The sequence below is a fragment of the Strix aluco genome, chromosome 10, assembly GCF_031877795.1.
Source record: "Strix aluco isolate bStrAlu1 chromosome 10, bStrAlu1.hap1, whole genome shotgun sequence".
Taxonomy (NCBI): Eukaryota; Metazoa; Chordata; class Aves; order Strigiformes; family Strigidae; genus Strix; species Strix aluco.
In genome coordinates, this window is record NC_133940.1 from 18150621 (window position 1) to 18165927 (window position 15307).

The 15307-nt window shown below is 44.0% G+C and overlaps 2 protein-coding genes across 16 annotated transcripts in view; both read right to left on the bottom strand.

Moving 5' to 3' along the window:
• TAF1 (TATA-box binding protein associated factor 1) overlaps positions 1-1512 on the bottom strand; it is a 33715-nt gene extending 32203 nt beyond the window's left edge. Inside the window, exons 1-3 of one of the 2 annotated variants that reach the window (XM_074835544.1) lie at positions 1355-1512; positions 965-1082; positions 246-362 (exon numbers count right to left, since the gene is read on the bottom strand). In XM_074835544.1, coding sequence (XP_074691645.1) covers positions 246-362; positions 965-1082; positions 1355-1480 — 361 coding nt within the window. In that variant the 5' untranslated portion in view covers positions 1481-1512. The remainder of the gene's footprint in view (positions 1-245; positions 363-964; positions 1083-1354) is intronic. The other variant, XM_074835546.1, reaches the window with a different exon arrangement.
• A 100-nt stretch (positions 1513-1612) lies between these two features.
• LOC141928001 (rho-related GTP-binding protein RhoG-like) lies at positions 1613-15291 on the bottom strand. 14 transcript variants are annotated; one of them, XM_074835554.1, is made up of 4 exons: positions 15210-15282; positions 11653-11708; positions 7857-7927; positions 1613-6095 (listed from the first exon to the last, which is right to left on the bottom strand). In XM_074835554.1, exon 4 carries the CDS (start codon positions 6072-6074, stop codon positions 5499-5501), a length of 576 nt encoding a protein of 191 aa, XP_074691655.1. In that variant the 5' UTR covers positions 6075-6095; positions 7857-7927; positions 11653-11708; positions 15210-15282; the 3' UTR covers positions 1613-5498. The 14 variants fall into 14 exon arrangements, with proteins under 14 accessions (XP_074691655.1, XP_074691654.1, XP_074691662.1 ...); XM_074835553.1 differs by lacking the exon at positions 15210-15282 and adding an exon at positions 14649-14981; XM_074835561.1 differs by lacking the exon at positions 15210-15282 and adding an exon at positions 6344-6394 and having other exon boundaries at positions 11653-14631.
• Positions 15292-15307: the final 16 nt, after the last annotated feature.

Below are 15307 nucleotides of genomic sequence, written 5' to 3' on the forward strand. Positions count from 1 at the left end.
CCCAAAGCAAAAGGAGGGTCCTGGTTTCTCTTCTGAGTATAGTTTAACTCTAATGAGAAACCAGTTCCTTAAACAAGGTCGATACCAAGCAGTGGCTTCATCCAGTGAACAGTTTCACAAAAGCTTATATTAGGTTCTTGAAGCAAGGAGTGAAAAGGCACAGTGTCACCTGTATAAGAAACTGTGAAGGCCCATTGCCCCAGAATACCTTCTACAGCCAGAGCTGTAACGCGAATCCCATTTACCTGGTCTTCGAACTGGCTGCAGGCTGCCCATTGCCTGCTTATACCTACGGCTCTCATCTTCTGCCACTTCATTAATATCTGAATAATCAACAGCATCTTCCGTGCTCTTAACCCAGCCTAGAAAGAAAAGAAATCTAGTCACACAAAACTTCATCCTAATATATGTTACTAACTTCAGACTTCACTACGTACATATGAATCCTTTCCTATCTTTCCTTTTCCAAGAGGAACAAAACCATCTGATTAACATCTCCCATTGGAGTATTTTTCCCATCATTCCAACCAAAAGTTCCAAGAGCTCTGAATTTCCCCTCAAGATTGGTAAGTAACCAACCTGAGCACAAGGAACACCTTTCACTCACTCAGTGAAACCATTGGACAAGCTCAGAAATAAAAAAAGAGATGTAATAACGCTGTGCACTAAATAGGCTTGTTTAACACTGGGGAAAACACAGAATAAACTTATTTATGAGGGAGGAGAGACAAGTGAAAAAAAAAACTTATAAAAAATGAACAAGTACAAAAGCAACCAGGAGATAATGTGGGATTCACTCTGGCAAGAAGGAGAAGGGGAGGCGTTTGCCACACGACCTCTGACCAGATAACATCATGATATTCCTTGGAGCCCCTGATGACCTGGGTGCATTTCTTCCTCTCCAGGCAGAGCTCTGATCCTGCAGCCCCTCTGTGGTTTACCCAGAGGTACCCCAGCACCTAACCTTCCTCATCCAGGTGGGCTCCATCGGCCTCCGGGCTCTCCTCCTCGCTGGCGGTGATCTCGGTGATCAGGTTGCCCAGTCCCAGCACACCCAACCCGGCCAGGTGCTTCTTGGATTCCTGCAGAGACCAGAGCCACGTCCCAGACGGGAGGCTCCGCCAGCCGGGCCGGGCCCCTTCACCGCCCGCTCGCTCCCGTTCCGGAGCCGACACCTCCCCGGGACCCGTCCGGGGCCCTGCAGCAGCGACGCCTCCTCCCTGGCTCGCCCCGGAGCGGCGCCCCTGGGACCCCGGTTGCTCTCCCACCCCTCAGCCCGCGCCGCCCGCCGGGCCGGGCCGGGCCGGGCCGGGCCGGGCCGAAGCGGCGCCTCCCCGGCGCGCCCCCGCCGTACCTTGTCGAGGACGCTGTCCCCCTCCAGCTGCCCCGCCTCATTGATGTTGCCGAAGAGGAACCCGGCCAGCGAGAAGGGCTCGGCGCGGCCGCCATCCGCCTCCTCCTCGCTCTCCGAGTCTGACATCGCGACCGCGCCGACCCGGAACCGGAACCGCGGCCCGCGGCCACCTGAGGGAGCCCCCGCCCCCGCCCCCCCCGGCTGGCGAAGAGCGTCCCCGCCCCGCAGCGGCCCAGAGAAGCACGGAGGCTCCGGCGATCACCGAAACATCGTTTATTGCATTTAAGAAACGGGGTCTGGCTTTCCACAGGAAAGAACTACGTTTAGAACAGGTGCGTTACAAACAGCAGGGCGAGTTAATACGAGAGCCAGAGAGATGAGGAAAGGTTTATTACAACTTAATTCCGCATAATTTAAAAAAAAAAAAATCCTTTAAAACTGTTAGCTGTAATACAAATTATTTTATAGTATAAAATCAAGTTGCCAGTGTATGTATCAGTACCACACTTAAGAGTCTTGGGCTCCCACTGCTGACGGGCGCTCCTCGCAGCCCAGCCGGGGGTCGCGACCCCCGTCAGGTCCATCCGCTTCTTGGGGTCAGCCCAAGCAGCACCGAGGTTTTTACAGAGCAAGGCTTAGCACTCGGAGACGAAGCACGGTGAGGCTCTTCTAGTTTAAATTTCATAGAAATAGCTACAGCCGTAAACTGGAGAAAGCACTTATACATCTAAGCGCGCCTCATAACATCCTTTGGACACAGAATTCCTGAACTGCTCAGCTCCCTGCGGATGGCTTCAGCTATATTTAAAAAAACCACTTAAGTATTTCAGAAATCATTCACAAACTGAAAGATTAAACTCGGTCTCTTCACAGAGAGTCTCTTTTGTGAATTAAGACATACACACTGCATTTCTATTCAGTAACAAACTGAGGAATCTTGAACAGTTCGAGAAACCCGCACAGCTTAACCCAGGTTTTCCGATCTCCCGAAAACAGACAAAATTCAGCCGTGGGACTGTGTGAAGTCTGTATTTGCTACCTGCCCACAGGAAAAAAAAAAAAGAAAAGTGTGGGAGGAATGGAATGGATTGTAGACTGAAGCACTGGACTACTTACAAAAAAATGCACCAAGAATTGTATGGGGAAATAAAAAGGAAGATCACACTCAGAATGCCCACTGAATGGAAAAGCTCATTGGATCTGTGCACTCCTGAAGCTCATTCTCATGAAAAGCAGAGGGTGGAAGAAACCAGCTGTCAGCCAGAAGGACTTTTGCTCCTGGCAGAAAGCAATAGAAATACAAGGCATCTAAATGACTATTAATGAGGTACTCCAAAGTCAGTAAAAAGTTTTGACGGTGTTCAAAGTTCACTTTCTGCTCATTTTCATCACTATCGTGTTATTCTCCTCAGTACTGCTGTGCAATCCATTTATTAAGCAATCTAGATGGGGATAAAGTGTTCTAGCATAATGTAATCAATTCAAATAAATTGATGAAGTAGTTGAATATTATCCCACCATACTCTTCCAGTTAACACCAGGATGGCTGTTCTGCGAGCCTAGAGAAACAGGGGTGTGTGTGCAGTAATACCTGCGCACAGGATTTCTTCTGCACATATTACTGTAATCCAGTTAGGAATAACCACAAAAGATGCAGAACTAAAAGATTTCAGTACGTAAAAAAGTAAAAACTTTTAAAAACAGTAGTAGCTTCAGTACAAAATTGCAAATATATGTAGCAAAAAAAAAAAAATTTAAGAGGTGCCTGTTGTTGAAATTAAGTCTATTTGAGAGGAGTTCAAACATATCACAAACTTTTTAAAGTACATCTCTGAATGAAGCAAAGGTTATGGGCTTGCACCAGGGCAACTAGACAGTTGATTCAGGCCTGACCAGCATTATAAAAACCATGTGCACTGGCTTAAATAAATACATTTTAAACATTATAAACTCTATTTACTCAGTTACTGAAATTTACCTACAGAAAATAATCTTGAATTGCAAGGCACAGAGTTAATTGGTGCCTGCAAGTCAAGCCCACCCTAAAGGCCTACTACTAAAGTAAAGGCAGAACATGGTGAGTAGAGGTTACCTCACTGAAATACTCCTACACCCTCACAGCCTGCAGGGCACTGCGGTAGGAGCCACATCTGGAACTGCACTTCTTCTATGCGTGCAAAAGATGCAAAGACACTCCAGGCAATGGCACTTGGTGAAGAAAAATATGCAGAGTCTCTAGGCTTCTGCAAACATCATGCATAACAGGTGTTTTGGTGGTGCCTGTGATCAGGCAATGTTTGGAACTCGGTGTTGGCTCACTGGCCACATATACCAGTATTTGGATTAACTGCAGTTTATAATCTATGGGTTACAGTTTGCTAAAGCAGTACCAGTACAAGCATACCTCAGATATACAAAAAAATGCAGTTAGTGTCAGCATCAGTTACACCAGCTGAAGAAAGGCACATCCTCTTCAAAGAGGGGAATTAGGGCACAAATAAAAATGTTTCTATCCACCTGGTATTTTTGCCCGTATCAGATAAAGCAAGGTCAAATTAACACAAGTTCCCTAATAACCTTGTTGATGTATCTTCTGTCATCTTGCTAAAATGAGGCTTTTTTTCTGCCCAGGGTATACACCAGTGCAGTTTGTATGTGTGGGAATCACAAGAAAGCAAGTTCTGAATTACCAATTGAGGCTGCATCCGGACAAAGACAGCACTGTCAACTTCAGACAACAAAGCCCAGTCCAGCACCATTGGTTTCACACAAAGTATCTTTGAAGCATGCTGCTTTCATACCACCAAGCTGCAAGGTTAAGTCTAAGGAAGGTTTCATGTGCTCACTCCTCAGCTGGTTCCAGAATCACACATAAAGAACAGTGCACATCCTGAAAATAAAAGCCAGCTGCCACTCACTAGAGCTGCTAAAGAAAGTTAAAGAGTACGTAAATAGAACTTCAGTTAAAAGAGTTTATAATAACTGATCACCTAGTAGAAAGGAGAAAACTGCCCAGGTAAACCTATCCAGTGACTGGCTAATCATTACAAGTTTAACTGAAACCATCAGAGAGTTGTCAGGAAGAAACGAGGACTCCTGTAAACAGAACCTCCAAATTTTCTGTCAGTGTTCTCCCAGAAAAACAGGAAAGGAATTTGCTGTACAAATCTCAGGTGGTAGCCCCAAGAACATTAAGAAGTGAAGCAATTAATTCCTCAAGAGCAAACGGGCTGCTATCAAGTCTCTGGGATTCATCAAAGGGATCACACTGAAAAAAAATCTCATTTTGAGAAGTGTCACCCCAACTACCTCAGTCAGTCCGAGGAGGTAACTGTTAGCTTTATTCTCAGGATGAAAAGTCTCTCTGGAGAGTGAAATAAAAACTCGGTTTAGAAGATTAGGGAAGACTTGCATCTAAACTACTCTTCCACCTCTTCAATTCAAAAGTACGAAAATCACCCATTTGAGTGATTCATCATTATCCTAAGTTCCTTACATTAGGAGAAATCAGCTCCTGCTTCTATTAATAAAATCACTGCAGGTGTTCCCTGGGTCTTGCTCATTGCATTAAACACACCTTATGCTAACTCTTCATATAAACAATCACAATTCACTATAAGGTGAATCTCAGTAATATTTCAGGCATTTTTGTATGTAAACAAATTGTTTTCAAGCTTTAAATTGACAAATTAAAACAACTGGACAGCCAGACTTCTGTTTGTAAAACAAATTCAATCAGTGAATAAGGGATGGGAAAAGCAGCAGCTACGCTTAAAGCAAAGTTATCAGAATTTGTGCTTTTCAGCAAATCTAGTAACTGATGGCTATCTAGTAAAGAAGTCTGGCTTCAGAGAAGTCCCTTCTTTTATTTTCCTCCACTAAATAAGGACAGAAGCCAAGTGATCCCTGGAGAAGCTGGAGACTGGAACTTTAGAAATAAAGTAGATATTTGACCTCTCAGTTGGAAAGAAAAACTGTTCTGTTTCAGTTTCCCTGAAGCAATAAGACTGCAAGAATATTCGTTGCATAAACCATTTCTGCTTACAGCTGTTAGTGCAAGATGCAAATCTTCAATTTAACTCATTCAAGAGCCCTCCAAGATTCTAGTCAATATTCAGCTTCGAACATCCATCACCCAAGGTAACTACAATAGGACACATTTTCTTGTGTTCTTCTTTGTCACAGGATACAGAACTGCACGCACAGCTTCAGCAAACACCTCCCGAACACCCTCCTGATTCAACGCTGAGCACTCCAAATATTTGACTGCTCCGATTTGTTTAGCCAGCGAAGTCCCCTGCTGCGGGGTAGTGGGAGCCAAGCTTTGCTCTTTCAACTTTTTAACTGTTTCCAGGTCATTTCTCAAGTCTCTCTTTGTGCCCACCAAAAGAATGGGAACATTCGGACAGTGGTGAGAAACTTCAGGATGCCATTTGTGCCTCACATTTGCATAGGAAGAAGGACTACCAATGGAGAAACAGATGACGAATACATTGGTTTGAGGATACGAGAGCGTGCGCAGGCGGTCATATTCCTCCTGGCCTGCAGTGTCCCAGAGATTTAGGCTAACTGTCCGGCCATCAACAGTCATTTGGGCACTGTAGTTGTCAAACACAGTAGGGATGTACTCTTCTGGGAAGGCATTGGTGGTATAGCTGATGAGAAGACAAGTTTTTCCCACAGCGCCATCTCCAACGACTACGCACTTTATAGTCTGCATTCTTTACCCAGAAACAAAGTCCTGCACAAAGCAAGAAAAAAAAGTTAGGAAAAGCACACTCAATGACCGTCATTTTAAAAATAAGCTTTAGCAAGTGTTTTTAATATTGCTAACGATTTCTTATCACAGCTAGACACACTCAGTGTCTCAGAAGCCATTATGAAGAGCTCACAATAGTGAAATGGAGATGCAATGAGTTGAGAGCTCGGTGACAACTGGCGGCATTCCAACCACATAAGTACAAATTAGCCAAATTCCCACAGTCTTGCCTTACTGCCAGACAGTTTCCCACAGGCAGAGGGACAAGTCCTTAGAGGTACCTGCAAGTGGAAAGGGATCGTGACCTCAGACATAGTAACAAGATACTCTGTCATTTGCAGGTTCACACACACCCCTCTGTAGACACACACCCTCCAAAATTTACAATTCTTGTCTATGTAGCCTACTGTAGTAATTCACTCAACTCAGGATCAATCAGACCTTGAGAAACTGCATTACTTAGAGGAGACCAGATAAAAGGTTCAGAAAGTAACATGTTCAAGAAAAGCTGTTCTTTGAAATATAACTAGCCATAGTACCCAGATTAGAATATATAAAGAATTTTTCTAAAGAAGCCAAGAACAGATTATTCTCACTAATCAGTGACAGAAGAAGCAGAACTTAATAGGCTTGAGCTACAATAAAGCAAGCTTATACTGACCATTAGAAAAATACATGCTGTAAAAGATCAGCAAACAGCGTTCCTAGGCAGACTGGGGAATTGTTACAGGAGATATTTGACACCTAAAGGCCTCCCTATCCCTTTCCTGCTATGTGAAGAGTAGGTTTGATAATCAAATGGATATAGCCTAAAACTGAATTCTAAACTTTCATGAGATGAACAGCAGGAACTTTGAAAAGCAGTCATTTGCTGTACATTTGTTGTACACTGGAGCTTCCACTGCTAGCCTGAACAAGAAGGAACTTGCATCTGCCTTCTCACCCAAATGCCTTTGAGGTACTATCAGTAATCCTCAACTTGCAACTAGCAGCAAATATGCTGCTTCAAACAGAAGAAACAAATAGTGGGAGGAACTATACTGCATATTCCAGAAAGATCACAGCTCCGACATCAAAACAGCAAAGAGAACATAGGAAAATGAGCAATAGTGAAGTCCTTCACTTCTAAAAGTCATGAAACCCCCTCCCTCCAAACTCCTCTTCAGGACCATCCAAAGAAATCAGCAACTCATTAGCATTTAAGTCTCAGCTTTGTCCTTTTTGACAAAGTCTTTATCTGTATCCACATACTGCTGTCTTCCCACTGGGAGCACACAAGATTCTTCTGTACTAAGTGAAAATAGACTACCTTGAGCTTTGGCACAAAGCTGCAACCAGCAACTGGAGTATTATCAACTGCGGTCACTACAACATACAGGGCTTAAGGAAGTATCGGTGTATGTACACACACACTACTGAAAACCAATCAGTACTGGGAAGCAGTGCAGAAACCTTGCTCCAGCAGGACATTGGAGGGAAGAATTTGGAGGAAAACAAGCAGGAGGAACATGCAGAAGCAGTTTATCCTTGTTGAAAATGGCAGAAATTACATTCCTAAAACAACATGAATCACCTGAAATCTGGCAAGTACTTTTGAGCTTTGGCAGAAAAGCATACATGTGAGTTTCATCATACATCAAAAAAAGAAGTCATCCCATTTCAAGGCTCCAGACAAATGTAAGGAGAGATGTGTATGCAACTGCATATTGTAAAGGTAATCAGTAAAATGAAAACAGCACTGACCAGCAAAAGCTGAAAGCAGGACTGCATATGTTATTCCAGAACAGTTGCACCAAGATTTTCATTTAACAGGGCTAGGGGAAAAAAAAAAAAAAAAAAAAAGAGAGAGAGAGAAAAAATAGTTAAGTTCTGTCAAATTAGAGGCTTAGAAACACTTCTTGCATTTTGTAAACCCCAAAGTTGAAACCCTTTTTAATAGAAAATTACTTAAAACATTACAAATTAAGCGTTTTTAGCATTGTATTATTAATAGAGGTTGAACACTGTTACTGGCAGCATACAATACAACATAATATTTCTGAACACAAAGGGGCTAAGTGCTACAAGCAAACAGTGACAGAAAAGCGATGTATTTTAATACCCTAACACCGTTCTACCTGAAGATGCAACCGTAACTCACCACCCTAGTCTCCACCGCTGCTCTTCCTGCGGGGCAGATCGCTGCCTGCTTTGAGACAGTGCCACGCTCTCTCCAGCAGTGAGGCCGCCTTCAGAAGTTTCCCAACCCTGTCTCCCCTTCCCGCCCAGGTAGCTCGCCACCTCCTCAGCTATGACCACACACTGAAAAACAGCGAGGAGTTGTTTCATCCAGTTTACCAGGTAGTACCACAATCAACTGTGTTGGTACAACCAAGCCAGTGGTAGCATGTGGTGGGAATGAATCACGGGGGAGGAACACCATATGCTGCTGTTGCTGCCAGAGTACCACTGGACTGCAGCACAGAGGGCAGGTTTTAAAGCTTATTCCTGCATTTACTTCAAACCACTGAAGTACTAGAAGATGCTGTGCCAGAAACCTTAGCGGTGACCAACAATTCCAGAGCAAATGTTTCTTTCCAAATGTACTATCTATGCAACAGACAGCTATTTTGATCAGTCAATAACAAGTGACATCACAGAGATGGCAGCACTAAGTCAGCTGGATACGTGCAATAAAAACTCAACTATAGCAACTATCTCACCATGAGACTGAGATACATGAAGCCTTTTATATGCCCAGTTCCTAGTTTCTAAAATAAAAAAAAAAATTGCAAAGACTTAGAAACAGATCTCTCTACAACACAAACCACGAGCTCCCCCAAGGGCTTACACTCTATGCATTTCTGTCCATTTCTGTCACAGACAGACAGGGTATCCCAGAATTGCACCCCCACCTGCACACACCCGGCACTGATATCTGGAGGGTCATCACACCGATATTGTAAGACAAGACAGGCAGTTTCATGTATTGGTAAACTATAGAGCCACACCTACCCCATACCATCAGCAGCTAAAACAGCTTGATTCAACCCGATGGAAAGTTTCTAAAGAAAGTGTGTTACCCAAAGATTATTTTGTTGGGGCTTTACTTAAGAGGTCATTAGAGCTTTCAATTCAGAGAACAGTAGTAAGGTAACAAAAAAAGCTGGAACACAAATGCTCTTTCACAGTATTAATATCTTGAATTACCTGACTAAGGCTTGGATTTTAGAAGACCAACATTTGCAGTAGGAAATAACTCCACGCAAACATGCCAAAGCATCAGGCTAAGTATGAACTACACAAATACAATTAAAGAGCTTTGTAGGCTTTCAAGTATGCTTCTCTGCAGGGCTCCTTTAAAGTAGGTTGTCTTAGCTGAAAGGAATCGTGTGGCATATGCAATACAGAAAAACAAACACACACCAGGATACACATTATTTAGTACTGAAACACAAAATTTAGATAAATTCATCAAAAAAAGAGTAGAAAGAAGCTCCTACACTCCAGAAACCTGTATGTTGTGAGCAGGTGTAGTTTGGTTAAAGATTTACATACGGAAGACAGAGGGTTTTTTAATTTAAGCCACAACCAAGCAAACAACATTACCTCCATCAGGCTTTTTCTATTAAAAAAAAATTGCTTTGTTCAAAATGTATGAAGTCTCTATTTATTTCTTCTTGTAAATAATTTGCCTAGCAATAAAATTCTCATAAGATAGCAAGACACCGGTGTTCAAATTGCATGGAAAATTCTTTTTATTTCTCAAGCACCCTTGAACTTGCCACTGCATGCTATTTGAATACAAATATATGCTGAAGAAAAACCATATTACCAACAAACATTACCAAGAGCAGGAAAATTGGTTTAGGGTTTGTTTGGGGGGGGGGGGTTTGTGAGCTTCAAAAGAATTTTTGGGGAAAACTTTAGAGAGAAAAGCTCCACGTACAACAGGTAACAAGAACTGAAAAAGAGAAAAACACAGATTAACATGTCAACACATCAAAACCAAGATTTAGAATTTAGAAACAGAAAGCTGGGCACAAGCTTCAAAGTCAAGTTTAAAGGTTACTTAGCAAGAGAAAGGAGTGAATGAAAAGTCCAAAGTAGTGAGAGGTAATTCGGGTGCTTAGTCCTGCCAGAGAAAGTACTTTTGTTACAGTTAAGGTGGAAGATCATCAGAACATGAAGAGTTCTAGCAGTTATAGCAGAATGGAAATAATTTTCAACAAACAAAAATAACCCCAAACAAACCCGAACACCCCAAAAAGAAATGTGGTGCAAAAATACATAGATGAGAGTTATTTCTATCTTCTCCATCAGTGCCTTTGAATTAGAAAACTGGCATTCCTGTGTGGGTTAGTTTCCTTCTCGGAAGATGCTGCAAAGCCTGCCTTTGCTGCCTGCACACCTGGCACTTCCCCTGGAATCTGCAAGATTTCAATCGACGTGTCGAGACATCATCTGGAGAGCTGCTCCCGTTCTGACCTAATTACTTATTTTCTAGTATCATTAACATGGACAGCTTGCTCTCCTATAACCCAGCCAGACATTTGCTGGGGAAATTCACTATTTGGATTCCACTCCCCCTCCCCACAAAGCTGTAAGTGAAATCACAGAATAATTTCAAGTTGCATCAACATTTTTTTGTGGGAGAGAAAAAAGTTCTAGATCTTCCCTTTCATACTTCTGAAGAAAAGTTCCCTGTCTGGTGAGAGAGGGAGAAAACAGTGAGAGAAAACTGAGAGGAAACATGAACCTGAATTCTTCTGGGGCTTTCTAGATTTATGCTTTTTATACTTCCGGCACTTCAAAAAATTCTTGGCAGAGGAACTCCTTCTTAGCAGGATATGTCTCTGCCCTTGCTACATTAACACCAGATGCCTCTTTGTTAGCTGGATTTTAGTTTTGATATTGCTCTTTGATAACCTTATTTTCACAGAATTTTGTCAGCTTTTCAGTATCTCTTTCCAGTTTGAACAGGGCCCCATTTTGGCCAAAAATGAGCAGAAAACACACCAGGAGTTCAGCCAAAATCACCTGTATCACGCTGTGTCGTTCTGTTCAGTCACCACCTTTGATCAATCCCTCCCTGTTTTGCAGGCTCAGAAGTTTGATACTGCTTTATCAGGAGCAAGCAGAAGCAGAAGTTAAGAAATCTAAATGACTTAATTGCTCTTCTTTCAGTAACAAAAACTAGATCAGAGATGATTCACTCTGTCCGCCTGATACGTGAAATCGGGCAGAAACTTTCAACAATTGGGTGGATAAGGCAGTTCTAAGTATATCCTACCATCCTCACCCACGCAAAGGAGTTAAAAGATTTTTCATGTGCGCAGCTTAGGCACCAGACCTGACAGGGAAGAGAAAGGGGCTCTCAGCAATTTAATCAAGACTGTGTTATTATTCCACAACAGCTCAGCTTACTCGCCATTGTTTTAGGCAGGCGAGGGCCAAATGAATGGACAAGTGCCAGACCTTTAGAATGCATGCCAAGAAAGAGTAAAAAAGTTAAATAGGAGACCTCATCCCTAATACCCTTCAGCAATGAATGACCTACTTGGACTTCTCAGTGCCTTTCAAAGTTTTCACCACGGTTTCTGTCCTGCCATTTACCTGCAAGAGAAACAAAACACACAGCAGCAGCCTGAGTGGCAGCAGAGGGGGCAAAAAAAAAAAAAAAAATCAACAAGTCAAGGCAGATTTCAGCAGCACAGCAGGAACAGTGCAGTCCACCACCCAGAGCTCCACGTGAACAGCAGAATCAAGGAAGCTTGCTGGAGGTTCAGCTCCCATGCACATATTGCTGACACCTAACAAGAGCGCAATTCTCAGTGGTTGTTCCCTCAGTGTGAATATTAGAAAGGCCTTATCCCTTTTGGCACAAAAAGTCGTTTCAAACACATAAAAGAAACCACCCAAAACCTTTCATATAATGTTTTAAAAACCTCTACCCCTGTCAAATTAGGCTGAAATTGGTTTATCAATTTAAGTGGGGTTTTTTTCAGGGATGAAACAGACATAAGCTTTACCACCTAAGCAGTATTTCTTAGGGAACCACAGTGAAAATGAAGTGGTCTGCATGAGGTATTTGGGCACCTCAACCACACAAACCTCAGTGCATCAACACTCTTACTACAGGCACTCATACTCCAGATTTTATAGGAGAGCAATCATATTAGTGACCAAATATCAATGACCTCAAATTCTATGAACCCAAGATTATGTTTATTGGATAACAAATATTTCCAAATGGCATTAGAAACAAGCTTGTGAAACAGCTGCACAGCTGTGAAATAACACCACACCAAGGTGCAGCTGCACAGACATACAGGAACTAAAAACTAGAACTTCAGTAGATATCTGAATCCCCAGTATATCAGTGTGACATCCATCCTGCCATAATCAAAAGCTGCAGAGTATTAAACTTGACATTCCTCCTGCAACCACATGCAGAAGCACGGATTCATCGAGGCATGTACCCTTCACAACGTGTTTGACCTGGCACGTTTCAAGGGTGAGCACAGTAAAGGTGTAAGGCTAGGAGCTGGGACTGCAGGGTTCTGTGCCCAGATCCACTACACACCTCCTGGGTGACACAAATAACTTGCAGAGGTCCTGGGTATCACAGCCAATTCATAAAAAGTGAATAACATATGTCCTTCCTACCTTTTATAAATTCTGCTAAGGCCTTATTCATTACCATTGGCTAAAAGAAAAAACGACAGTACCTCAGACATTAGGTTCTGTGAAGAGGCGCATTAAGCACATTGCGGGATGAACGATAAATCCAGTTAAAGCATCCCTGATTCCTATTTGAGGTGGAAAAAAACCCCAACTCTTAGTCTATCTTCCTATCATCTTTTGTCATTTGACATTCACCAGGACTCTAAACGCTCTTTATTTTAAGAAAAGTTGTAACAAAGCCACTGTTGTATTTGAAGGGCAACATCTATACCAGGAAAATCTGAGATTCTTCCTCGAGAAAAAAGCCCACACACACTGATCATTCTCTTTGATTTCTCCTCTCCCCCCCCCAAATTTCACCAGGGGGTAAAAAAAAAAAAAAAACACCAAAAAATACACTTGGTCAATCAATAACAGTTCTCAGAAGTGTCTTTAAATGATTTTGATACAATGAGTTAAAGCGTGCACTCAGTGTATACTGTATCATGGCTTGTGTGCTATAATATTGCAATGTTTGCCAGTCTCCTTTGCATCAAGTATTGCAGTCCTAAAAATTCCGAAGTTACCAGCGGCAAGGAGTCTCTCAACAGTCTATCAGACTTGCACATACAGACATAGGAAAGTTAAAAAAAGAAAAAAAATTCCTTTTAAAGGTATGGATCCTTATATGAAAGACCAAATTGTGTGAAAACACCTTGTACTCCAAAAGAATCACAGCCTCATCATGAAAGCAAATCAAACTTCACATTCAGTTTTCTCCGACTAATTACAAGCCACAGTTTTCTCCGACTAATTACAAGCCACATATTTCATTGTTTTTCCAAGACCTCTGTAAAGGTCCTTCTAAGAACAACATTTAAAAGCATGTTTTTTTAATGGAAATAGTAAGCTAAAATACCAAATATGACTCATAAGCTGAAGTTCCCTATAGAAAAACTTGTGTGCTGCTGAACACTGGCAAACTGGCCAAACAGAGCCTTTATGCTATCTATGTATTTTACATCCAACACAGAAGAGAACATAAGCTTTTTAAAATCAAAATAGAAGCTTGCGACAAAGACCACACAGCTAATGATGCTGGAACAAGGAGCACCACACTCCAGCACAGGACACATGTTGCAAGCATAAGGTACACATAAAGAACAAGAGCATTTAAAGCCTTTTTATAACTCAGAGTAAATATGATGGGAATCACAAGTGTTTATAAAGAGTAAACAGATACTGACTATTCATTAGTTCTTAAAAAAAAAGAACAAGGGGACATCAAATTAATTCAAAAAGAGAGAGGTTCAGAACAACTAAAATTTTGCATTGCTTCTCAGGGTTTGAGGTTAAACTAGGAATTCCTTAGTACAGGATGTTACAAATACTGAAAATTTATAGGGCTCAAGAAGAGAACCGTTAAGGTTATGAAAGAGAGCTCTGTAGTGGCTGCTAAATGAGACAATACCTGTGACTCCTGAAACTCCTCAGCACTCAAAAATATGTTAGGCCACTACCTTACTTCACCATTCCTGAGACAATTTGGCAGTTTTTAGAGAGTAGACCAAACACGACTACTCTTATGCATATCTGTAAAGGAAAATCCACTCTCAGCACTAAACAAGAGACCTTAGAAAAGGCTAACTCATCATAGGCCAACCTTTTATTACATCTACTGAGAGAAGAGATCGCCTTAAATTTGTCACGGTACTCCTAATGCGGATTAGCATCAGCCTGACTTTAGCCCAGCCCAGCCCAACCTTCGGACACTGCGGAAGAGGGAAGCGCAGGACCTGCCCACGGGGCCATTCCCGCCTCCCGCGCATCCCGGAGCGAGAAATGCGACCGGAGAACTGCTCGTTCCGAGGCTTCCCCCTCCCCCTGTACCTCCAGCACCTCCGGCCCCGCGATGAGCACATTCACCTCCACCAACACCGCCGGGCGCAGAAGCCGGGACCGGCATCCTATTCCCCGCAACCTCTGGAAACTAAGAGAGCAACGCGCCCCGCGGCTGAGGGGGTGATCGCCCCGCTGCTCCCCAGCTCGCCCTTCCCTCCGCCGGAGCCGGCCGCCTCCCCAGCGGGGCCGGTGCCGAGGAGCCGCGGGCAGCCCGCGAACCGCCTCCCCCGGGAAGGAAACCGCGGCCGCCGCAGCTCCCGAGCCGGGAGAGGCCGGGCCCTGGCCGCCGCCCGGCTGACAGCGAGGGTGGCGGCGGCCGGGCGCGGAGAATCTCCGTCCCCAGCGCGCCGCCTGCCCCGGCCTCCACCCGCGCGTCCGCCCGGCGGCAGCGCTGCGGAGAAACACCCGGAGCTCCGCGGGGTGCCCGGGGCCCGCGAAGGCCGCTCCCTCGCCGCCGGGCCCGCGGCCGCCGCACCTCAGTTCACCTCCCGGCCCCTCAGGGCCCGGCCGCGGGCCGCCCCGCCCGCCCGCCGCTCGCCCCGCGCTCACCCTCCCGCGCCGCCGGCGGCCGCTGCTGCTCCCGGGGCGGCGGCGGCCCCTCGACCCGGCCGCACCCCGGCGCCCGCCCGCCCCCGCCGCGCGCACGC

Coding starts and splice junctions, on each gene's coding strand:
- LOC141928001 (XM_074835557.1), bottom strand. CDS start 6,074: ATGCAGACTATAAAGTGCGTAGTCGTTGGAGATGGCGCTGTGGGAAAA.